We start from the raw sequence: 19,331 nt of genomic DNA, 5'->3' as shown, positions 1-19,331 counted from the left end.
AAAGAACTTGTTTTGTATATTTTTCAGAACAAGTGAGCAAGACCTCAATGCCTCGTTAAAAAACAGAAATCCTTTTCTGCTGCTGCCATTTTCTACTGACACTCAGCTTAACCAAATGGATCGGCAAATACTATTTTTATAAGAGTATTGGAGAGAAGACCGTAACTTCTTGCAGAAACGTTTACCATTTTTCTAAACATGCAAGCTGTATTTCAAGCTATAGCAACATTATGTTTGTGCCTTGGCATTTCAAGGCAGATGGACGCAGTCCTAACTGCATCCCTGTTGGTTGGCCTCAACTATTATGCGGCCAACAAAAGTAAAAAAAAAAAAGATAAAAAAAGGAAAAGAAAATAATCAATCATCTAAACGTCTTGGCACCATGAAATACCCTGTAAACTTCACATACTAGCCGTGTGTTTGCTTTCCCTGGTCCAGCCTTGAGTATGCAATGCCTAAGTGTCTTGAACCTCCGCGTCCTTGTGTTGTAATTTCAAGTCCCAGCCGAGGTACATGAACTCATTATGTTTATGCAGCGAGTTTCAGGACCATAATTGCTGTGCCTTTGTGGTCACTTTCCTGTAAAGTCCATTTCTTTTGCTATTTCACTGCCAATGAGGTTTCTCACAAAAACATATGTGGTAGATTTATATATTGTCTTTTTGTTTTTTTTTTTTGTTGTTTTTTGTTGACATTTTTGCAACATGTTCTTGCTGAATACATTTTTCTCCCTCTTCATACAGTAAATCTAGATATCTGGACTTACTCTTTAATATTGAGAGTTTTAAAGGAATAATACAGTCTGAATGTCTTTCAAAAGATGCAGTTGTTGTATGTCGAGTCAAGAATCCTGTACTTGACTTTCATTTGCTTATGTACTGAAAAAACTTTGAATGTCTGCTTATGCAGTGTTTCAGATCTATTGACTAGCCAACTGATGGAATTACATATTTAGTTGTAGCTATGCATGGTTGAAAGGTCACCGCTATCTACGGGGAATTTGTGTACCCTAACAAGCGGCAACACCTTATAATACAGGAACAAACTTCACTTTATCTGGTTATAACCCGTCTCCTTTCTTGTTTACAATTCACTCTGTATGTAAGCTACCCTCAATCAATAAACTTTAGTTTAGTCACACACTTGGTATGCATATTCACTCCCTAACAGTGAATATTTTTTTTATAGTTTATTTTAATTTATTGTCGTTCCCCCCCCCCCCCCCCCCCCCCCCCCCCCCAGCTCCTTCATCTGGGAAAGCTTGGGACCACACTGATTGACATGCTTTCATTACTCAGCTTGCATACTTGCTGCGCAGTGTTTCATCAGTTGGCTAGTCAGTACATCTGAGACACTGCATAAGCAGGCATTCAAAGTTTATTCGGTGCATAAGCAAATGAAAGTCAGGACAGGATGCTATGTAGGCCCGACATATATCCAGATATCTAGAATTACTGTACTAAGAGGGATAAAAAATGTATTCAACCAGAATATGTTGCAAAATGTAAAACTATATATATATATATATATATATATATATATATATATATATATATATATATATATATATATATATATATATAGTATATTACTAAATATATACTATATATAGCACACATGTTCCTGTACTTCCTGTGAGAAACCATAGCAACTAGAAAAATTCCTCTGGGCACTGAAAATAACATAAGAAATGGACTTTACAGGAAGGTCACCACAAAGGCAGAGCAATTATGGTCCTGAAAGTTGCTGCATAAACATAATGAGTTCATGTACCTCAGCTGGGACTTGAAATTACAACACAAGGACGCGGAGGTTCAAGACACCTATGCATTGCATACTCAAGGCTGGACCAGGGAAAGCAAACACACGGCTAGTATGTGACATTTACAAGGTATTTCATGGTGCCATGCTGTTTAGATGATCTTGATTATTTTCTTTCCCTTTTACTGTTTTATTTTTTATTTTTGTTGGCCGCATAATTGTCAGTAGCTGAATAGTTTCACACAGCTTACATAGGTCTAGTGGAGCACAGAACATGTTAATATCCATACTTTGCAGATTTTACATATTCTCCAATTTATGGTCAGTCTGTGTACAATGTGCTGTTTTTTATGACTGCATATATATTTATTATAAACCCAGTATATGGAGACCGATAACAGACAGCAGGGGACCCAGGTGACATGGACAGTGCATCGGGTGCACAGGTTGGTGACTGGGGAGGTGCAGCAGCTGACACAGGTGCAAGCCCAATGATCACGAAGCCACCAGGGCGAGCAGAGCAGGAGACCATGCAAGCAACTGTGCCTGGTGATGCAGCGACCCGGGAGCTAGGCCCGGCTACCAGAGGTCTGGGGGACTGCGGCAGGGGCTGCGGTGCTGGGCACACGGGCAGGGGTGGCGCTGGCAATTGCGACTCTGGACCCTCCGAACGTGCAGACGCTGGACCTTTTGGGCATGCAGCTGGCTTTTGTTACATTCCCCTCAGCAGCAGGTGCAATGGTTGGTGAGGTTGGCATGGCTGTGGCACCACCTATACTGGAGACAGCAGCTACTCCTCCCCCTTTGGCTCTGGAGACAGAACAGTCTCCCTCCCCCATTGGCTCTGGAGGTGGTAGTGGCTCCTCACTCTCTGGCACTCAGGCAAACAGCACCTCCATCTCTGGTGCTCAGGCAGACAGCACATCCCTGTCTGGCACTGGAGATAGCATTGCTTCCTTTGTTCGCCGCTTCCTCTTCTTCCGTTTTGGTTCTGTCCTCCAGCCTTTGGGCAGGCAGCTCCTCCTCTTCCTCTTGGAAGTGCTAGCATACCACCATGTGCCTGAATTTCCTGCACGCAAGGCACCACCCTTGTTCTTCCAGGCAGCCAAGGAGAGCATCTAATCCACGGGCAAAGGGTCCCGTCTCAAACTGTCGTGCAGCTGCTATGGTCGGACCTTCCGGCAGAGCCATTCCTCGGCCGACCACCTTGTCTCTGTGGTACGCCTCCGTGAAGCAGTTGTCTTCATATGTGCTCTCTTTGCTAAGGTGCCCAAACTCCCCACAAGCTCCACACCACAGAGCCCCTTGAGCTTCGTTTAAGTTAATTTTCTTTTTTTTAAACCGCAGTTCTGAGTCTCCAGGGGGTGCTATCCCATTACTTACACCAGTGTGAAAGGATAACATCACTGGCAAGGCTGGTTAATGGCAGGAGTCAGACTCAGACAGGAAGCTGTAGTTAAAGCGGTGAAGCGAAAATTTAACCACACAGCTGCCCATTTATTTTGTCAATTTCAAAGTTAAAATGCTCTTTTTTTGCAGATTTTTCATTCAAATAAGCAATTTGGACAGTTTTAAAAAGTTGCTAAATTTTTTTAAATACACACTTTTATTGCGATTATGATAAACGGAAATACATTATTTCAATAGAATTTACATAACAAAATGACAACAATGTGTTTACAATTGTAGCATTATAATATAGATCACAACATAACATCGTTTTTTTTTCCTCCCAAAGGCAGCATTATATAAATATAATTAACATTATTTTTTTAAATGGCAGCATTATAATACTTGTGAAAGCATATCACGTTTTATAAATAATTTTTTGTGTGAGAGATTTTAAAGCAAACACACTTCAAACCTTCGTCAATGGTAACATCTTTAACTAGCACATAGACATCAGAAAACTTGCGTCACATTTTTCAATCACGCCATATACAGTATTTTCCCCAGTTTCAGGCACGGATGTATAGCGCTGTTATATGAATTATTATCTGTGTAGATACAATAAATAAATAGGTCGATTTGACCAGTACCAAACCTGACAAGGCTTCCTTACAACCTGTAACACCAACAAATAAATAAAGAAATCTCCTTGTTTTATTCTCTGCAGATACACAGGCATCCATTTTTCACTCTCAGCTGTGTGTATACAGAAATACCCGGTCTGTCAAACACATTTCTTAGGGACTGCTACCATCTGCCAGTAAAAAATAAAACTGCATACACTTTTACAATACAGTGTTCCTATTTTTTCATTGAAGCACGTTACAAAGATGTGTTAAACTTTGCAGATGCACATATAAATCACCTGCACGCTATTCTCACAGGAGTGAAAAATTTGGACTTGCATGCGGGCCACATGTAAATCATGGATAAGAGGCTGGGTAGTCAAAGAAAATGAACAAAAAGCATGAGGGCCAAAATACTGGTTCAAACAAAAGATCAAAACACTATCAGGCTGGGCATTAGCCTTCACTACAAAGTTACAACAATTGCACACCCATTCACAGTGGGTACACTCACCTAACTCCCTCCACCAAACAAAGGGATTTGTCTCCCTTATATACAGATGGCCACTCCCCAATTAACACTTAGTTACCTAATTGGGGAATGGCCACAGCTATGCTTGTTGGTAAGGGCAGATTTAACCCCATCCCTGCCAACAGTACACTTATATACACCAGCTGGGCTTCCACCGGGCATTGGGTCTACCTCATCGGCTTGGGGTTAATTGACATTTTTAGAACCCCAAAATCTTTTTGTGTATCTTGCTCAATAAATTAGGTTTAAGAGAGTTTGCTTCAACTCTGTAGGAGGTTACTCAATTATGGTGCTGTTGGTAGCCTGCTGCAATAAAACATTAAACCACTGGCGTGAATTCCCAGCTCTGCTAATTTAATACATGTTGGGATACAAACGTGACCTTTTGTGCTTACATGTTATTGCTAAGACACAGAAAGCCTTAAAAGCTTTAAAGCAATCAGCTATCTGATGACCAAACATGAAGATAACAAAACTGTAAGGGCTTCGTTATGTATTGCAAAGGGCTTACTTTGTAGTAGCTTCAGTATTTTTTTTATAAACTTGCTTATAAAACAACTAAACTATAAAGCACCATCATTTTATGAGTCAAATGGTGTCAGTTAAAGATACCCTTACTGTATGTTTATTTTTTGCTATTTCGTCAAAGTGGTCTGTCAGGGCTACTTCCAGCAGATCTCGGTTGTTAATAAAGAATTGCTTGGTACAGCCTTTAGTTATAGTAGAAAGTTGCAGGAGGTCACAAACAGGATCTTCACAGCTGAAGTCTCATGAACATAAGGTATGGCTTTGGGCAGGTTTTCATGCAAAAAAAACGTAGCCTTTGGTTAATTTGCAGTGCTTTTTAGCATGAGAAGACGATTTACCCACCTTTTAAGTCGTATCATGTTTTGGCCGTGCACTTCCTATAGCGTGAGGAATGTGCTTTATATGTTCAAGCTACATCAGATTCTCAACGGAGAGCGATTGTGGAGTTTCTAAACTGCATGGAAACCCTGCCTCTGTGATTAACATCTAAACTGCTATTTGAATTGAGCCGTTTAAAGAAGGCCTAGACACATCAAAACTCCAGAACAGTACTTTTAAGCAATATCAGAAAGAAATTCACTTTTTACACTATATAAAAAAGTGAACATCAAATATCTACAAAAAAGTCTGGACATTATGAAAAATTAACACAGAAGCCCTAGATACTATACATACTATATGTTAATGCACTCCTTTGGTCAGTTATTTTTTTCTATTGTAGGTTTCAGCTTAACAAGTTGTTGATAGATGAAAGGGTAGCAGTGTTAAAACAGAGATGATAGACTAAGAGAAAGAGATGTGGTACCTTTTATTAAAGTTCTGTAGCTAGCCTTTGAATGTAAACATCGATCTCTCTTTCCTACTTTCACCTGAAGAAGAGACATTTGAGGTCTTGAAAGCTTGTGATTAATTATTGTTTAGTTAGTCCATTAAAAGGTATAGCATCTCCTTTTCTATGTAGCTTAACAAGTAAAATGCTGTTATTGAGCACCCACGATAGCAGAACACTATTGCAGACCAAAACTGTCGTTAAGATCAGTACCAGAATCTACAACAACATATGGAAAAGATATTGTGTAAGTGTGTAGACATAATTTGTAACACCACTTTATATGAACTGTCCTGGGGACAGCCTGACAATACACTGTGTGAAAGGAGTTTAACAAGACAGAGGATGGTATCGCTCCCTGGCTGCAAGTGACTCCAAACACACATGCAACTCCTTCCCATAAATCAAAGCAAGCTTTTCAAGGAATGGGCTATAAGCTCAATACTTTTGCTCTAAAGCATCAGGCCCCCTTCTCCTGCATTAGCAAAGGAGACGTTCAGGAAAGAAATAACAGACAATCTGCTCTGTGTTTTATTAATCCAGCTCTCTGTAATTGAGGTTGTGGCATTTCATTACAGTTTGCTCCTATGGTAATTCAAATGTTCTTAGCAATGTTACGAAGGTCTGCACTCACAAGAAAAATAATTAATTCCGAAAAGTCATTTTCATTATTTATTCTTCATTTCACAGCTTCATTTTTTGAAGAACAAATAGATTAAAATTCTAATCCATAAGGAAAGTCACAAACCTGTTTCAGCCAAAAAGCCTTCGTCCGTGTGTATACACAGACGGCTTCAGTAAATCGATTGAACTACACTGAGTTTAACCGGTAATTACACTTTAGTAAAGTGTTAGTTCATGGGCACACAACACAAATTATTTTCGTCACATTGCTTTGAATTGATACTCATTTTTGGGTCGACGCACCGATGAGTTAAAAGAGAAATTTGGAAATTGAGCGCAGTGCTATCTGTTGTTTAAATTCAAATGTTCTTGTCAAGGACTGTAGTACCATAAACAAACACGGTAGTAGTTGAAACCCAGTGGTTTGCTGTATGCATCTGCTTTCAGTTGCTCTAATATATGGTATAATAAAAGGACCGACTGGTTGAAATTCATTGCCAAGCCAATTTGTTTGACTTGCATTGTGCCTTTCATTCCAAGAAGATGATTTGCTTAATTACCCTGCTTTGAAGACCACATGTGAGCATTTATTTTTAACATGGAGCACTTGTAAATCATTATGCTTCACGAAATTAAGGTGGAAAAAGATAAAAATATCCACAGTTAAAAATGAACGAAGAGTCAGTTCCACAAAACAACGGCTGACACCAAATAAAATGAAGGAAATAGAACTGAAAATCTGACAAGTGGATCCGACCGAAGCTACAGAAAATTACTGGTGTGTAGCACAAATAAAATACCAAAACAGTACGTCTTGTTTAAAACAGCAAACTGGTTCGTAGCGCAAATTAATATAAACTGGAAGATATGGCAAGACACCTTGCTGTCTTTAGTATCTTCCATGACAGCATGTGTTTTTGTTGCAGCAGTCTAACAGTCTGTTTTAAACTTATCTTAATTCTCGGTGAAGGGCAATTGTTTAATGTTCATTTCAGTATAAAGATTACTCAGCCTGGTCTTCACTGAAGTGCTCATCATGTGTTGCATTAGCATGTTCTACAGTTTAGAAAACAAAGATAAGGCGTTCTGTGTAATAACTGCTGCCCTGCGTGCAGAGCAGCCCTTGATCGTTGCTGCTCAGAAGATTACACTCCACTGAGATTAATAAAACACCATACGCTGTACACTGAGATTAATAAAACATATACACCACCTATAAAATAGATTATTTGGTCTGTATTGCTGATTCCCACACACACACACACCCTCCACATATATAGAGCATTAGGCATGTTACTTTCTGTTTAATATTCTAAACCTTTGAATCGAAACACATTTAAACGGTTAAATTTTAACATTGAGGTCGCTTGAAACCGAACAGAAAAGCCATCGTAAGTGGCTCCCTGAGTGACTGCAACCATGGCTGTAACTATCTATGAGGACACTGAGGTCGTGTGCGCGGTTGTTTTTTTGCCAAAGACTCCTTAATTTTCTCTTTTGGTTTGCCATGTTACATAGATTTGGAGGTTGAATAGTAAATACCAAGCAGTCTTATAAATGCTGCAGCCATAGCCTGAAACCTAAGTGTGACCTCGATAGAAAGTCAGCTCTGGATACGACGCTGACTGCAACACCTATGTTTGTATAGGACAGTAGAGTATGTGTAAAGTATTTAATTGTTTATGGAAATGACTGAAGAAATATTGAATATTAAATACATTGCTGTACCTACACTATATACATAACATCTATATACCTTCATATTCTAACTGTAAACTATAAACTGTTAAGACCCCTACAGAGCATGCACACATTTCCAGGCGTTCTAGTGACAGCACTTGTGTGTTTCCTGCAGAGGTGTGCTGCGCTCTTCCTTGGTGGCAGTTAATCAGCTCCAGTACTGACCTTTTGCTCCTATCATTAGCAAAATGGAAGAGAACCATGCTCAATCCATTAGTCACTCGCTGTAATGAAAGCTTATGGGAAACAGGCAGCTTGCCAAGGAATATTGAAGCAGTTTACATTACAGGGACCTCTGCTGAATATAACATCACCATCCCTTCCTTTTAGGAATTAGAAAACACGCCCGGGTTCTGTGTAATCGCATCCTTTTCCCTCTTGTCACTTTTAACTCACTATGTTACATGTAAATAGTGCAGGCTTAAGAAAATGTATGCATCCATTGAAACGTGCTATTAAAGGCAGTGGTCTGTTGAAAATATCAGCTTTCAAAAAAGAAATCATAAGTTCAAAATTTTGGAAAACAGACAATATCCGTCTTGTTATCTGTGAAATCAAAGTGCCTGAAAATGCTATTTATTATAACCCTCTACTGTTGCAAGGAGACAACCGCTGGGGTGTGCTGTTTATTCAAAGTAGACACTAACTTCCTGTGCTCTTCTGTTCCAGTACATGACTGCTGCTGCCGCTGCATCTATGCAAGGGACATACATTCCCCAGTACACTCCTGTGCCTCCAAACACTGTCCCTGTTGAAGTAAGTGGCAAGTAGAGCAAGTATTTGGATGAAAAGGACTTTTCCCAAGTCATTGTCACTTTGTGAATAGCTTTAGCAACAGTATTACTGGTCCTGTTAGTGTTGTTGTTTTGTTCTTTTGCCAGTTTTGTGTATGTTTTGTTTTGTTAATTTCTTCATCCATAACTTCAAAACGCTCAATCAGTATCCTAAACTAAACTTATAAGAAACCTCAGTCACGTCAATAAACAAATTAGTATACCGAAAATGTACAAGCTAAAACATTTGTCTGCTTGACTGAGGTTATTATAAGTTTTACTTTTTTTTTTTTTTTTTTTTTTTAAACTTTATTTAGTGATACTGTAATATTTGGAATATAACCCTTTTAACACAATAATAATTTTGTTTGTGTTATATATGAGTTTATACAAGGTAGTCAGTATATTGAGGTTCTAGTGTTCCATATAGCATGTGCAAGTACATTATACATTTATATTGGCAAAGGAAACTGAGAACCATGTTTAAATGATAATGACAGATGCGATACACAAATCTCCCTGCAGTTGTCACCCGGGAGCAGTGCCAATTGAGAAGACATTGTCACTGCTCTTTTTAACCAGTTTGAAATGGTAACCCTCTCCCCTCTCACTTGCACAGGGAGTTGTTACCGATGCCTCTCCACAGACAGTAGCACCTTCATCACAGGACACCAGCGGACAGCAACAACAGATACAGGTGGAAAGCACCAATGAACATGCACCTGCCTATTCGTACCAACAGTCGAAGTGAGTAGTAAAGTAGGTAGATAGACAGAAGGATAATAGATCAGCAGATAAATAAGTCAACATAAGATAGATGCATACCAGTGGCATGCAGTGGGTTTCTCAGTAAGTCATTCAGCGAGACTATATGAATGTAACATTAATAGAGGTCTGCACTGGTACCTGAAAACTGGGTACCCGTCAGGTTTTAAATTACCCGACACAACCTGGGTCCAATTTTACTACCCGGGTATTGATTTATTAATTTGAGAAAATATGCCATTGATTATTTATTTTCTCAGTAATTTATTCGTAAACCACAAGCCTGTACTTGGGTGGCACTAGGACCCAGTGAAAAGACTAGCCTGCTTGCCTTGGTTGGTGCGCATTGCATTATGGGGCACTCTAAATCATTCAATCTTTATTTTATATAGCATCTTTCATAGTGGACCACCATCACAAAGTACTTTACAAAATGCAGTAACAATAAGAAAATCCATAATACTTCAAATACAGAGAAATGATGTACAGTTAAAAAAATAAAAATAAAAAAAAGCATAATACATTAAATACAGTGGAAAGTGCATAATACATGATAGTAACATAATACATGAAATAGTAGCAGCAACACAGCAGCTAAGAGCAGATATCACGATTAAAGAGTACGGAAAGCAAGTGAGAGTGGGTCTTGAGAGTTGATTTAAAGCGAGCGTTGGTGGAAGCATCATGCACCAAAGCTGGGAGAGAGTTCCAAAGAGTCTGAGCCATGAAGCTAAATGAGCCTTGTCCAAGTGTGGTGTGCTTTTGCTTGGGGATAACAAGTAGGCCAGAGTCAAAGGACCACAGCTTGTGGACAGGGACATAGCGGATCAGCAGGTTGAGGAGGTACTCGGGAAGGGCATTGTAGGTGAGCAAGAGAGTTTTGAAAATAATCCTGAACTTTACAGGTAGCCAATGCAGCTGGGCAAGCTGGTGATGTGATCACGTTTTTTACATCTGGTAAGGATCCTGGCAGCGGCATTCTGAACTAGCTGCAGTCAGTTTATGGTGCATGCCAGGAGACCACCATATAGAGAGTTGTAGTAGTCGAGTCCAGAGAAGACAAATGCATGACAATGTATCTCCGCATCTGGGAGGGAAAGGTAGGGACAGACTGTTGCAAAGATGTAGAAGGAAGATTTGACCACAGAGGAGATGAGGGCACCAAAGAAGAGGTTTTTGTCCAGAAGTACACCAAGGCTTCGTACTGTGAGGGAAGGCAGCAGCAGATAGTTTCCGAGGTTCAGGGCAGCTATATTTAGATTCTTAAGTTGAGTTTTAGATCCCACTAGGAGTTCATATTTGTTTGTGTTCAGTTGAAGAAAATTGGCAGACATCCAGTCCTCAATTTCTTGAATTAAGCCGAGAGCCGGACCATGGCAGAGGGGCTTTCAAGGTCGAATTTTAAGTAGAGCTGAACTCTAGAACTGCCTCTCAGAACTACATTTCCTATCATCCTCCTGCTCACTGGTAAATCCATCTCAGTTACATGTGTGAGCTGGAAGATGGGAAATGTAGTTCTGAGAGGTCCATGCAGGTACATGTGAAACCACCTTGAGGCAGGGAATGCAATTTAAAAGTTTAAAAAGTGGTCAAAATGTTAAAAAAAAAATTTAAATTAAAACAATACACACACCTTACGTAAACAGTTATAGCAACACATGGGAACATGTAACAATAAAATAAAAAAAGGTCCTTATATACCCTTTAAGTGCCAGACAAGTCATGCAGAGCTAACATAGCATGACTAGAACATAGCACAAAGAATGGAGTGGTCCATGCAATGAACACACATAAAAAAAAAGATATATAAAGCCAGACACACATTTTATATTATAGTATTATCACAACATTCTTAGTTTTCTGATTGGTCATGCAGTGCTGACTTGCATGCCCTGATTGCACCCCACTGATGCATATTCTGCAGGTGGACTCCTTATTAGGGATTATTAGGATAAAGTAGACACAAATCAAGACCCTGTGTTCTGTGAATGAGCGGATCATGTGATGTGCTACAGGATAGATTGTGTTGTATATAAGGCAAAGAGTTATCAGATTTTTAAAATAGGTGAGTCTGGTGACAAAAAAAACAAAAGCTGTATCGATCGGAACACTTTTTGTCAGCAAAGTTTATCTAATTGTGAGTTTAAATGTTTAATAATTAGTGGTGGTCACCAATATCGATATTTTCCATATCGCAATATCGTGGGATTTTTTTTTTTAATTATCATATGCTCACTAATACTGCTAAAAATATAAACTCAATATAATCAAGTTGATGATGGAATTGTAAAAAAATGTAACAAGACCTTGTTTTTCTCAATGGATATTTATGAAGCAAAGCACCACTAACTTAAAGTAAGTTATTGCTTCTCATGTGTAAACATCTGTTAATATCTGTTATGTTAATGTATATATGGGACAGTCCAACTTATGGAACACTGTTCCCAGTGTCCAGAGAACTTTTCTTGGGATGCTCATTTTGTCCCGCTTCTTATCCCGAGCATCGTCGCGCCGGTAACATAGTGTTGTCTTTTCATGCAGGCTGTTGTGTTCCTGCCATATCTAACTTATTCAGTACAATGACACTGTGACTAAAGGGAAGGTTGAACCATCAGTAGCATTAAAAAGTGGCTGCACAGCGCCATGCAAATCTGGAGAATAACTGAACAGTCAACGTTCATATTTGCAACCAATCACAGAAAATTGGGGTGGGTTCATCCACTGACTGCTGCTAAAATGAATTGGCAGCTATCCTGTCTAAATCATCACTGTTGCTGCCTCAAGAGGTTAGACTGCTGTAGTCTAACAATAACAACTCATACAGGTACCATTGTATTGTGTTGGAATTATTCTCTTTATCTGTGATATTTGCATATCTGTGTGCAAACGACTTCGCTTCATGTGTAGCTATAAGTGACATCACCATGCCATGTTTACATATAGGGCAGTGCATTGAAGCTCGTCGTGGTTTGAGCATTAAAATAGCCCATCACAACAATAGGGGCCATAAAATGAGAAGCGTATTTTCCAATGAAATAAGTCTAAATTCACTTTCACCACAGGTACCCTTTAAGAAACATGTTTGTGAATACTACAAAATAATTTTTGAACTACTTATTTTCACATTTGTGAAACTTCTGTTGTAAAAATATTTTAAAAGTTTCCAAACATTTTTTTTTTTTTTTTTTTAATTTAAATATACATCTTATGTTGTTTTTAGCAATAATGAAATACAATAGATTCAGGTCTCCATGTTCCCACTGAATTTCTTTAAAAACTGTTTTACATTGATAGCTGAGTAGGCCTATTGTATATGATACAAATAGTTTAAAACAATAAAAAAAGAATCCTGTCCTCATTTCATTTTACCTTTCTTCTTTTAAAAATATCTAAATAAGCTACCTTAGAGGCAGGATAAATCTGTATTAATTTGGTGACCCCTTATTTTTATGACTGGGTTAAATGTATTATAGAAGTGCCAGTAGTATATTTTATCGTGCAAAGTTTAAAAAAAAATACAGTGGAGTACTCATATTTAAGATTAATGATTAATCTGTTGCATAAGTGTGATAGCTATGTAAGGTATTTTACTTTATCACAGCTATTAGTTTAATAGAAGAAAAACAACACATTGATAAAAACATGTTTTTCCTTCAGCAAAAGATGTGAGGGTAAGGGCTCAAATTAACGGGGCGCTGGGCCGGGGTCGATCCCTTTAAGTGTCTCCAGATGGTGGTATTTACAAATGTCCTTTTTAACATATTTTTAAGCTGACAGGTGTCAGTTAAAATAGAAAGGAACCTTTTAAAATGTGTTAATTGTATGATGACATTTCCTTACTTGTCTATGCAGTTTTTCAGTACCAATCAATGATAATGAGAAAGCATCTCCTGACAATCTGAAAACTTCTCTGCACATTTTACATAGCTAATGCTTACGCTTATATTAAGGAAGATTCAATAGTATTCCTTTTGAGGGTAATCAATTAACAACATTACATTTCATCATAAAATGATCGCAATGTAATCTTATTACACCTTGATCCATGTCTCAGCCTATATTGTTGACTCAAAAGAATAAACTCCAGCCAAGATCAGCAAAGAAATTAGCCTTTGTAAAATCTGTAGTTATCTAATTCAGATTGTCAGTAGACACTTTCTCAGTGTCACTGATTGGTGTAGAAAAACATAGATTGAAAATAATTGAATGGGCAGGAAATGTCATCATGCAATTAACAGGTTTTTAACTGGTTCCTGTCTATTTTACGTAATACCTGTCAGCTTACAGCCTGTTAAAGGGGGGATTTGGAAATGCAACTATTCCGAGAAGCTTAAAGGGTTTGCCTACCTGGATTACTATTTACCATACTTAATGACTACTTCAGAAGGAAATTCCTGTTTCTGCAACCAGGGCAGCCTCTAAACAAAACTAAATCTGATTATCTGTGAAAATGTGAAAAAGCTTATGGGTGATGCAGTGGCTTCATCTATTGCACACAATCAAAAGATCACCTTTAATAGTAATCATTTAATAATAGAAAAAAATATACCTAGTATCTATTAATCACAGTAGTGATCCAAGCTGAAACTGCAATAGGAAAAAAATATACAGAACAAACATCATGTTTATTACCATTTAATAAACATAAATATTTAGATATGTAATGTTTTCATACAGGAAGGGTCTGGTTTGCAGATTGAACACTGGAGGATGGAAATCAGAGAAAAGAAACAGTTTCTTAGGCACAAAAGGGACTGGATTTTCAGCAGTAATCAGCAATAAAATAGATTTTTGTAAACAATGACTAAATTGCTGCTTTCTAATGTAATAACTACTTGTTGTGTAGAAGTGAAATCACAAAGACAATAAGATCATTTATTCACAAAAAAAAAAAGGGTTTGAAAGTAAAAGATCCCACTCTGAATATCACTGTGAGTCTCTGCATTCACATATGATATCAGACCAAACATCGCCAAGTGAAAATAAAAACTGTAGCGCTTCCCCATAGCTTGGACGTTGGAAGTTATTCATAATGCTTACATGCTGTCCCAATATACATTGCAATTGTTTGATAATATGTTTCTTTGTTTTGGAAGACTTTGATATAATCAGTATCGAAATCAATGTACAATATCGATGTACAATTTTCATAATGTTGCCCTTCACTGTTAATAACATCGAATATTATTATAAATAAATATTAAGGCACTTCAGTATGTTGCTGTTACCAATATTTCCAGTTTCTCTTTCTTTCCTCTCAGATAATAACAGGACTGAAGAATGTTCCTCTGAAAGCATTGCCTTGAAACCAGGAAACTGCACTGAAGAAGAGGAAGAAGGCTTCCAGTTTGCACAGGCACCAAAATAAATACTTTTTCATTTCCCGTCTTGCCCAGTGAAAAGTGTTGCAAAGTGCTGTGCAAAAAGGGAGTTCAGTTATGTAGTATGTCAGCTTTGTTTAACGTCAGCCAACAAGAGGCTTTGAATTTTTCATCGTGAAATGTCTTGAATTAAAAAAAAAAAAAAAAAACAACATTTATATGTGCAGATAGGTTTCGGCAATGATGAGATTTCTGAATTGAGAGAGGAAGTTTAAAAAAAAAAAAGGTTGTCTTCCTCAGATATTAAGCTACTGTTTCTTTTCTTTCTTTTTATTTCTTGTGTTTATTTGTATTTTTTTTAGAAAAGTTTAGTTTTTTTCTTGAATCTTTATTGCCTTAATTTTAAGGACTTCAGACAGAGTAAGCAGTTCAGTGTCTTGTTAGAAAAAAAAAATGAATGAAAGTCGCTTGGACCAATTGAATGGTGCAAGTTATTAATAGATGTGAAGAGCTGGGAAAAGAAAAAAAACTATTAAATAAGCTGTACGGATTTAATAGACTTTTTTCTTCTTCTTTTGAAGAAAACTTTCTTGATTTATGAGCAGTGGAAACTGAAAACTTTTGGAAAATGAGAATGCTGAGACGTATTTGATTTCTGTCTGATGAGAACAGGAGAAAAAGAAACTGAAGGCTAGGACTATTTTAAAAATGGAAACACTGCATCAATGGCAATGCAGTTACTCTTTTGCAAAATGCAGATTTTTTTTTAATTTTACACTGCGAAAACGCTATTGACAGCTTTAGTGATTTTTTTATGAGCTTTAAGAAGTTTTTAGTCTGCTTTGCTTGTCACATCGCAAATAAAATAAATAATAATAGCAGTGCAAAACTACATAGATAGGCGCTTATGGTTACTAGTGCAAAAGCAATAGATAGAAGAAATTGTTGACAATTTCTGTAGTCTTTCATAGTTGTTGATCAAATGCAGCCTATGGATGGCCTATTTTATACCAAAGATGAAGTGACACCCTAACGCAATTGAGGAGATTTTTCAGTTTTATTTTTTTGTCGTTGTTGTTGTTTTTTTTTTTTTAAATCTTTATTTGACCTACATGGCCGGACCAGTTCTTACTTTCGTTTCATGGTTTAAACTTCCATCCACTGATGTCCAATAACACACACACACACACACACACACACACACACACACACACACACACACACACACAAACTTTATCACAAAAGAAAGAAAACAATAAATTACTATCGAACACATACCTCTGTCTCATCGCTCCATGGAGAATCAACAGGTTTTTTTTTTTTTTCATACATCAAACAGACAGCCACTCAAAGACATCACGTTAATTTTCTGTCTTCCTCTACACCCGTGTATTTAAATTGTATGTCCAGCTACCTCCACCAGCTCAAATAGAGATGAGATTTTCCAAAATGGAGCAGGGTCATGCCAGAGATACACTTTTGAAAAATGATATAAGATGCTATTTTAGTCAGATTTTATTGGAAATAGATATTTTCTTTTCTTTTTTTTTAATGCTTATTGTTAATTTCTTCATACTCAAATACAAAAAAAACATGATGCTTACATTGAAATTACAGATTATTAGCATCATTACAAGTACAACTGAATTCGTAGTGAGTAAAATACAATATTAATAATACAATAAACACGCCTTCAAAATAAAGGTAGTGATAAACCCAAAACAGAATTCATCATGAATTCATCATGAACAAAAGCATTTTCAGGAACAGGTAAAATGATTAAGTATTGAATGTATCATTAAACACCCCCTGCAGTATAACTCTCTCAGTGGCCTTGGCATAGACTTCTATCTGTTTCTGTTAAATAAAATTAAAGTTTGATATTTCTAAATCTACTCTAGGCTGTAAACGATGTCAACAACTGTCATAAATATAAAACTTAATTACGTTTTGAGTTAATGTTGCCCATCACTTATCTCAATTCAAGTTCCATACTGGTCAATTCCATATACAGTGCCTTGCAAAAGGATTCAGACCCCTGACCAATTCTCTCATATTACCGAATTACAAATGGTACATTGAAATTTCATTCTGTTTGATATTTTATTTTTAAACACTGAAACTCAGAATCAGTTATTGTAAGGTGACATTGGTTTTATGTTGGGAAATATTTTTAAGAAAAATAAAAAACTGAAATATCTTGTTTGCATAAGTATTCAACCCTTGTGCTGTGGAAACTCCCAGTTTGCACTGATGAAAGAAATTGCCCTAAGAGGACACAATTACCTTAACATTGGCCTCTGCCTGTGAACCATTAAAGTTGCTGTCACATTCTCTGGATAAAAACCCCACTGCTGAAGAATCATTGGTAAGACTGTGAATCTGAAGAAAATAAAGACCAAAGAGCATTCTACAGAAGTTAGAGATAAAGTAATACAAATGCATAGATTAGGGAGAGGGTACAACATAATATCCAAGTGTTTGGATATCCCAGTGAGCACAGTTGGATCAATAATCAGGAAGTGGAAGCTGCATCACACCACCCAGGCACTGCCAAGAAAAGGCCGTCCCTCAAAACTCAACGCTCAAACAAGAAGTAGACTTGTGAGAGAAGCCACAGAGAGGCCAACAATCACTTTGAAGGAGCTACAGAGTTCAGTGGCTGGGAGTGGAGTAATGGTGCACAAGTCAGCCATATCAAGAGCTCTGAATAACACTGGCCTGTATGGGAGGGTGGCAAGAAAGAAGCCGTTACTCAAAAAGTACCATCTGAAAGCACGTCTGGAGTTTGCCAGAAAGCATGACAGTGACCCAGCTGCAATGTGGGAAAAGGTTTTGTGGTCAGATGAGACCAAGATAGAGTTTTTTAGCCAAAACTCAAAGCACTATGTGTGGCGCAAATCTAACACTGCCCATGCCTCAAGACACACCACCCCTATAGTGAAGTATGGTGGTGGCAGCATCATGCTGTGGGGATGCTTCTCATCAGCAGGGACTGAGCATCTTTTTACAATTGAAGGAAGAATGGGTGGAGCAAAATACAGGAAAATACTGCAAGAGAATCTGCTTTAGTCTGCTAAAAAACTGAAGCTTGGGAGGAAATTCACCTTTCAGCAGAACAATGATCCCAAACACAAGGCCAAAGCAACATTGGCCCAGTCAAAGTCCTGATCTCAATCCCATTGAGAATCTGTGGCACTATTTGAAAATTGCAGTCCACAAGCATCGTCCAACCAACCTGAACAACCTGGAGCAAATCTGCCAAGAAGAATGGGCCAAAATCACTCCGACACTGTGCAAAGCTGATACATACTTACCCCAAAAGACTTAAAGCTGTTATTGCAGCGAAAGGTGGCTCTACCAAATATTAATGTGTGGGGGTTGAATACTTATGCTAGCAAGATATTTCAGTTTTTTATTTTTCTTAAAAATATTTCCCAACATAAAACCATTGTCACTTTACAATAATTGATTCTGAGTTTCAGTGTTTAAAAATGAAATATCAAACAGAACAAAATTTCAGTGTAAAATTTGTAATTCGGTAATATGAGAGAATTGGTCAGGGGTCTGAATACTTTTGCAAGCCACTGTATATATATATATATATATATATATATATATATATATATATATATATATATATATATTGATATTGTGGTGACTTCCAATCATTTCTCATAAACCATTGAAGAGTCATATTTGTTATGTTAAATAAATACCATGGAGAAAATGTGGCATTGACTTAGCTTGCCCTCTAAACTAATGTCACTGCAAATCTTGCATTTCAGTAGTTCAGCACAGCTGTATTCTATGATTCTCTCTTGAATGACCTTGTTTAGAATTGTGTAGCGAGGCACCACAAGCTGTCTTTCACAAAACAATCAGCACCGGTAACTGACTATGCTGAGGGTGGAGTGCGATGCAATTGCTTGGTGAAAAGACCCTTGGCTTTAAAATAAATAAGTAAAAGGATTTCTTTCTTGTTTGATTTCATACAGAGATCAGCAGTTTAATTGATGAGTTTGAATCGTGGTTACAGTGTTGTAGAAGCAGGATTGTGGGTGTCTGCCTAAATATCACCACACCTTTTTTAGCTTTGGGATGCACACTTCATTTTTTGGTCATTCTGGAATGCTTAGCTGTATTACAGTGTGGCGTTGCAGAGCATAAAAGAAAATAAATGTGAAGTGGGCTGCATCCGAATGGCACAATCGATCACACACAGCCCAAGGCTTTTCTAAAGGTGAAAAAACTCGACTGTTACAAACTATTTTAGAATGTATTTTAATAATAGATTTGGACTTTGTCTTTTGACAAAAGTAAATACTCAAATGTACTTGGCTACACGTTTCAGACATCGAACGGTTCATTTAAACCTATACAGTCTTCATTTAAAGGATCATCAATCCCGAATACCCATTCCCAGGGTTTTCTTGGTTCAGT

The 19,331-nt window shown here is 37.6% G+C and overlaps 1 protein-coding gene across 7 annotated transcripts in view; it reads left to right on the top strand.

Moving 5' to 3' along the window:
* rbms3 (RNA binding motif, single stranded interacting protein) overlaps positions 1-16,224 on the top strand; it is a 362,894-nt gene extending 346,670 nt beyond the window's left edge. For 5 of the 7 annotated variants that reach the window (XM_041244823.1, XM_041244820.1, XM_041244822.1 and 2 more), the window contains 3 exons: positions 8,699-8,785; positions 9,422-9,549; positions 14,829-16,224. In XM_041244823.1, the coding sequence (XP_041100757.1) occupies positions 8,699-8,785; positions 9,422-9,549; positions 14,829-14,832 (219 nt within the window). In that variant the 3' untranslated portion in view covers positions 14,833-16,224. Of the gene's footprint in view, positions 1-8,698; positions 8,786-9,421; positions 9,554-14,828 lie in introns of those variants that run through there. The other 2 variants (XM_041244821.1, XM_041244826.1) reach the window with 1 other exon arrangement.
* Positions 16,225-19,331: the final 3,107 nt, after the last annotated feature.

Source organism: Polyodon spathula, chromosome 3, assembly GCF_017654505.1.
Source record: "Polyodon spathula isolate WHYD16114869_AA chromosome 3, ASM1765450v1, whole genome shotgun sequence".
Classification (NCBI taxonomy): domain Eukaryota; kingdom Metazoa; phylum Chordata; class Actinopteri; order Acipenseriformes; family Polyodontidae; genus Polyodon; species Polyodon spathula.
The sequence above is the reverse complement of the archived record's forward strand: the minus strand, read 5'-3'. Positions and strand labels throughout refer to the sequence as shown.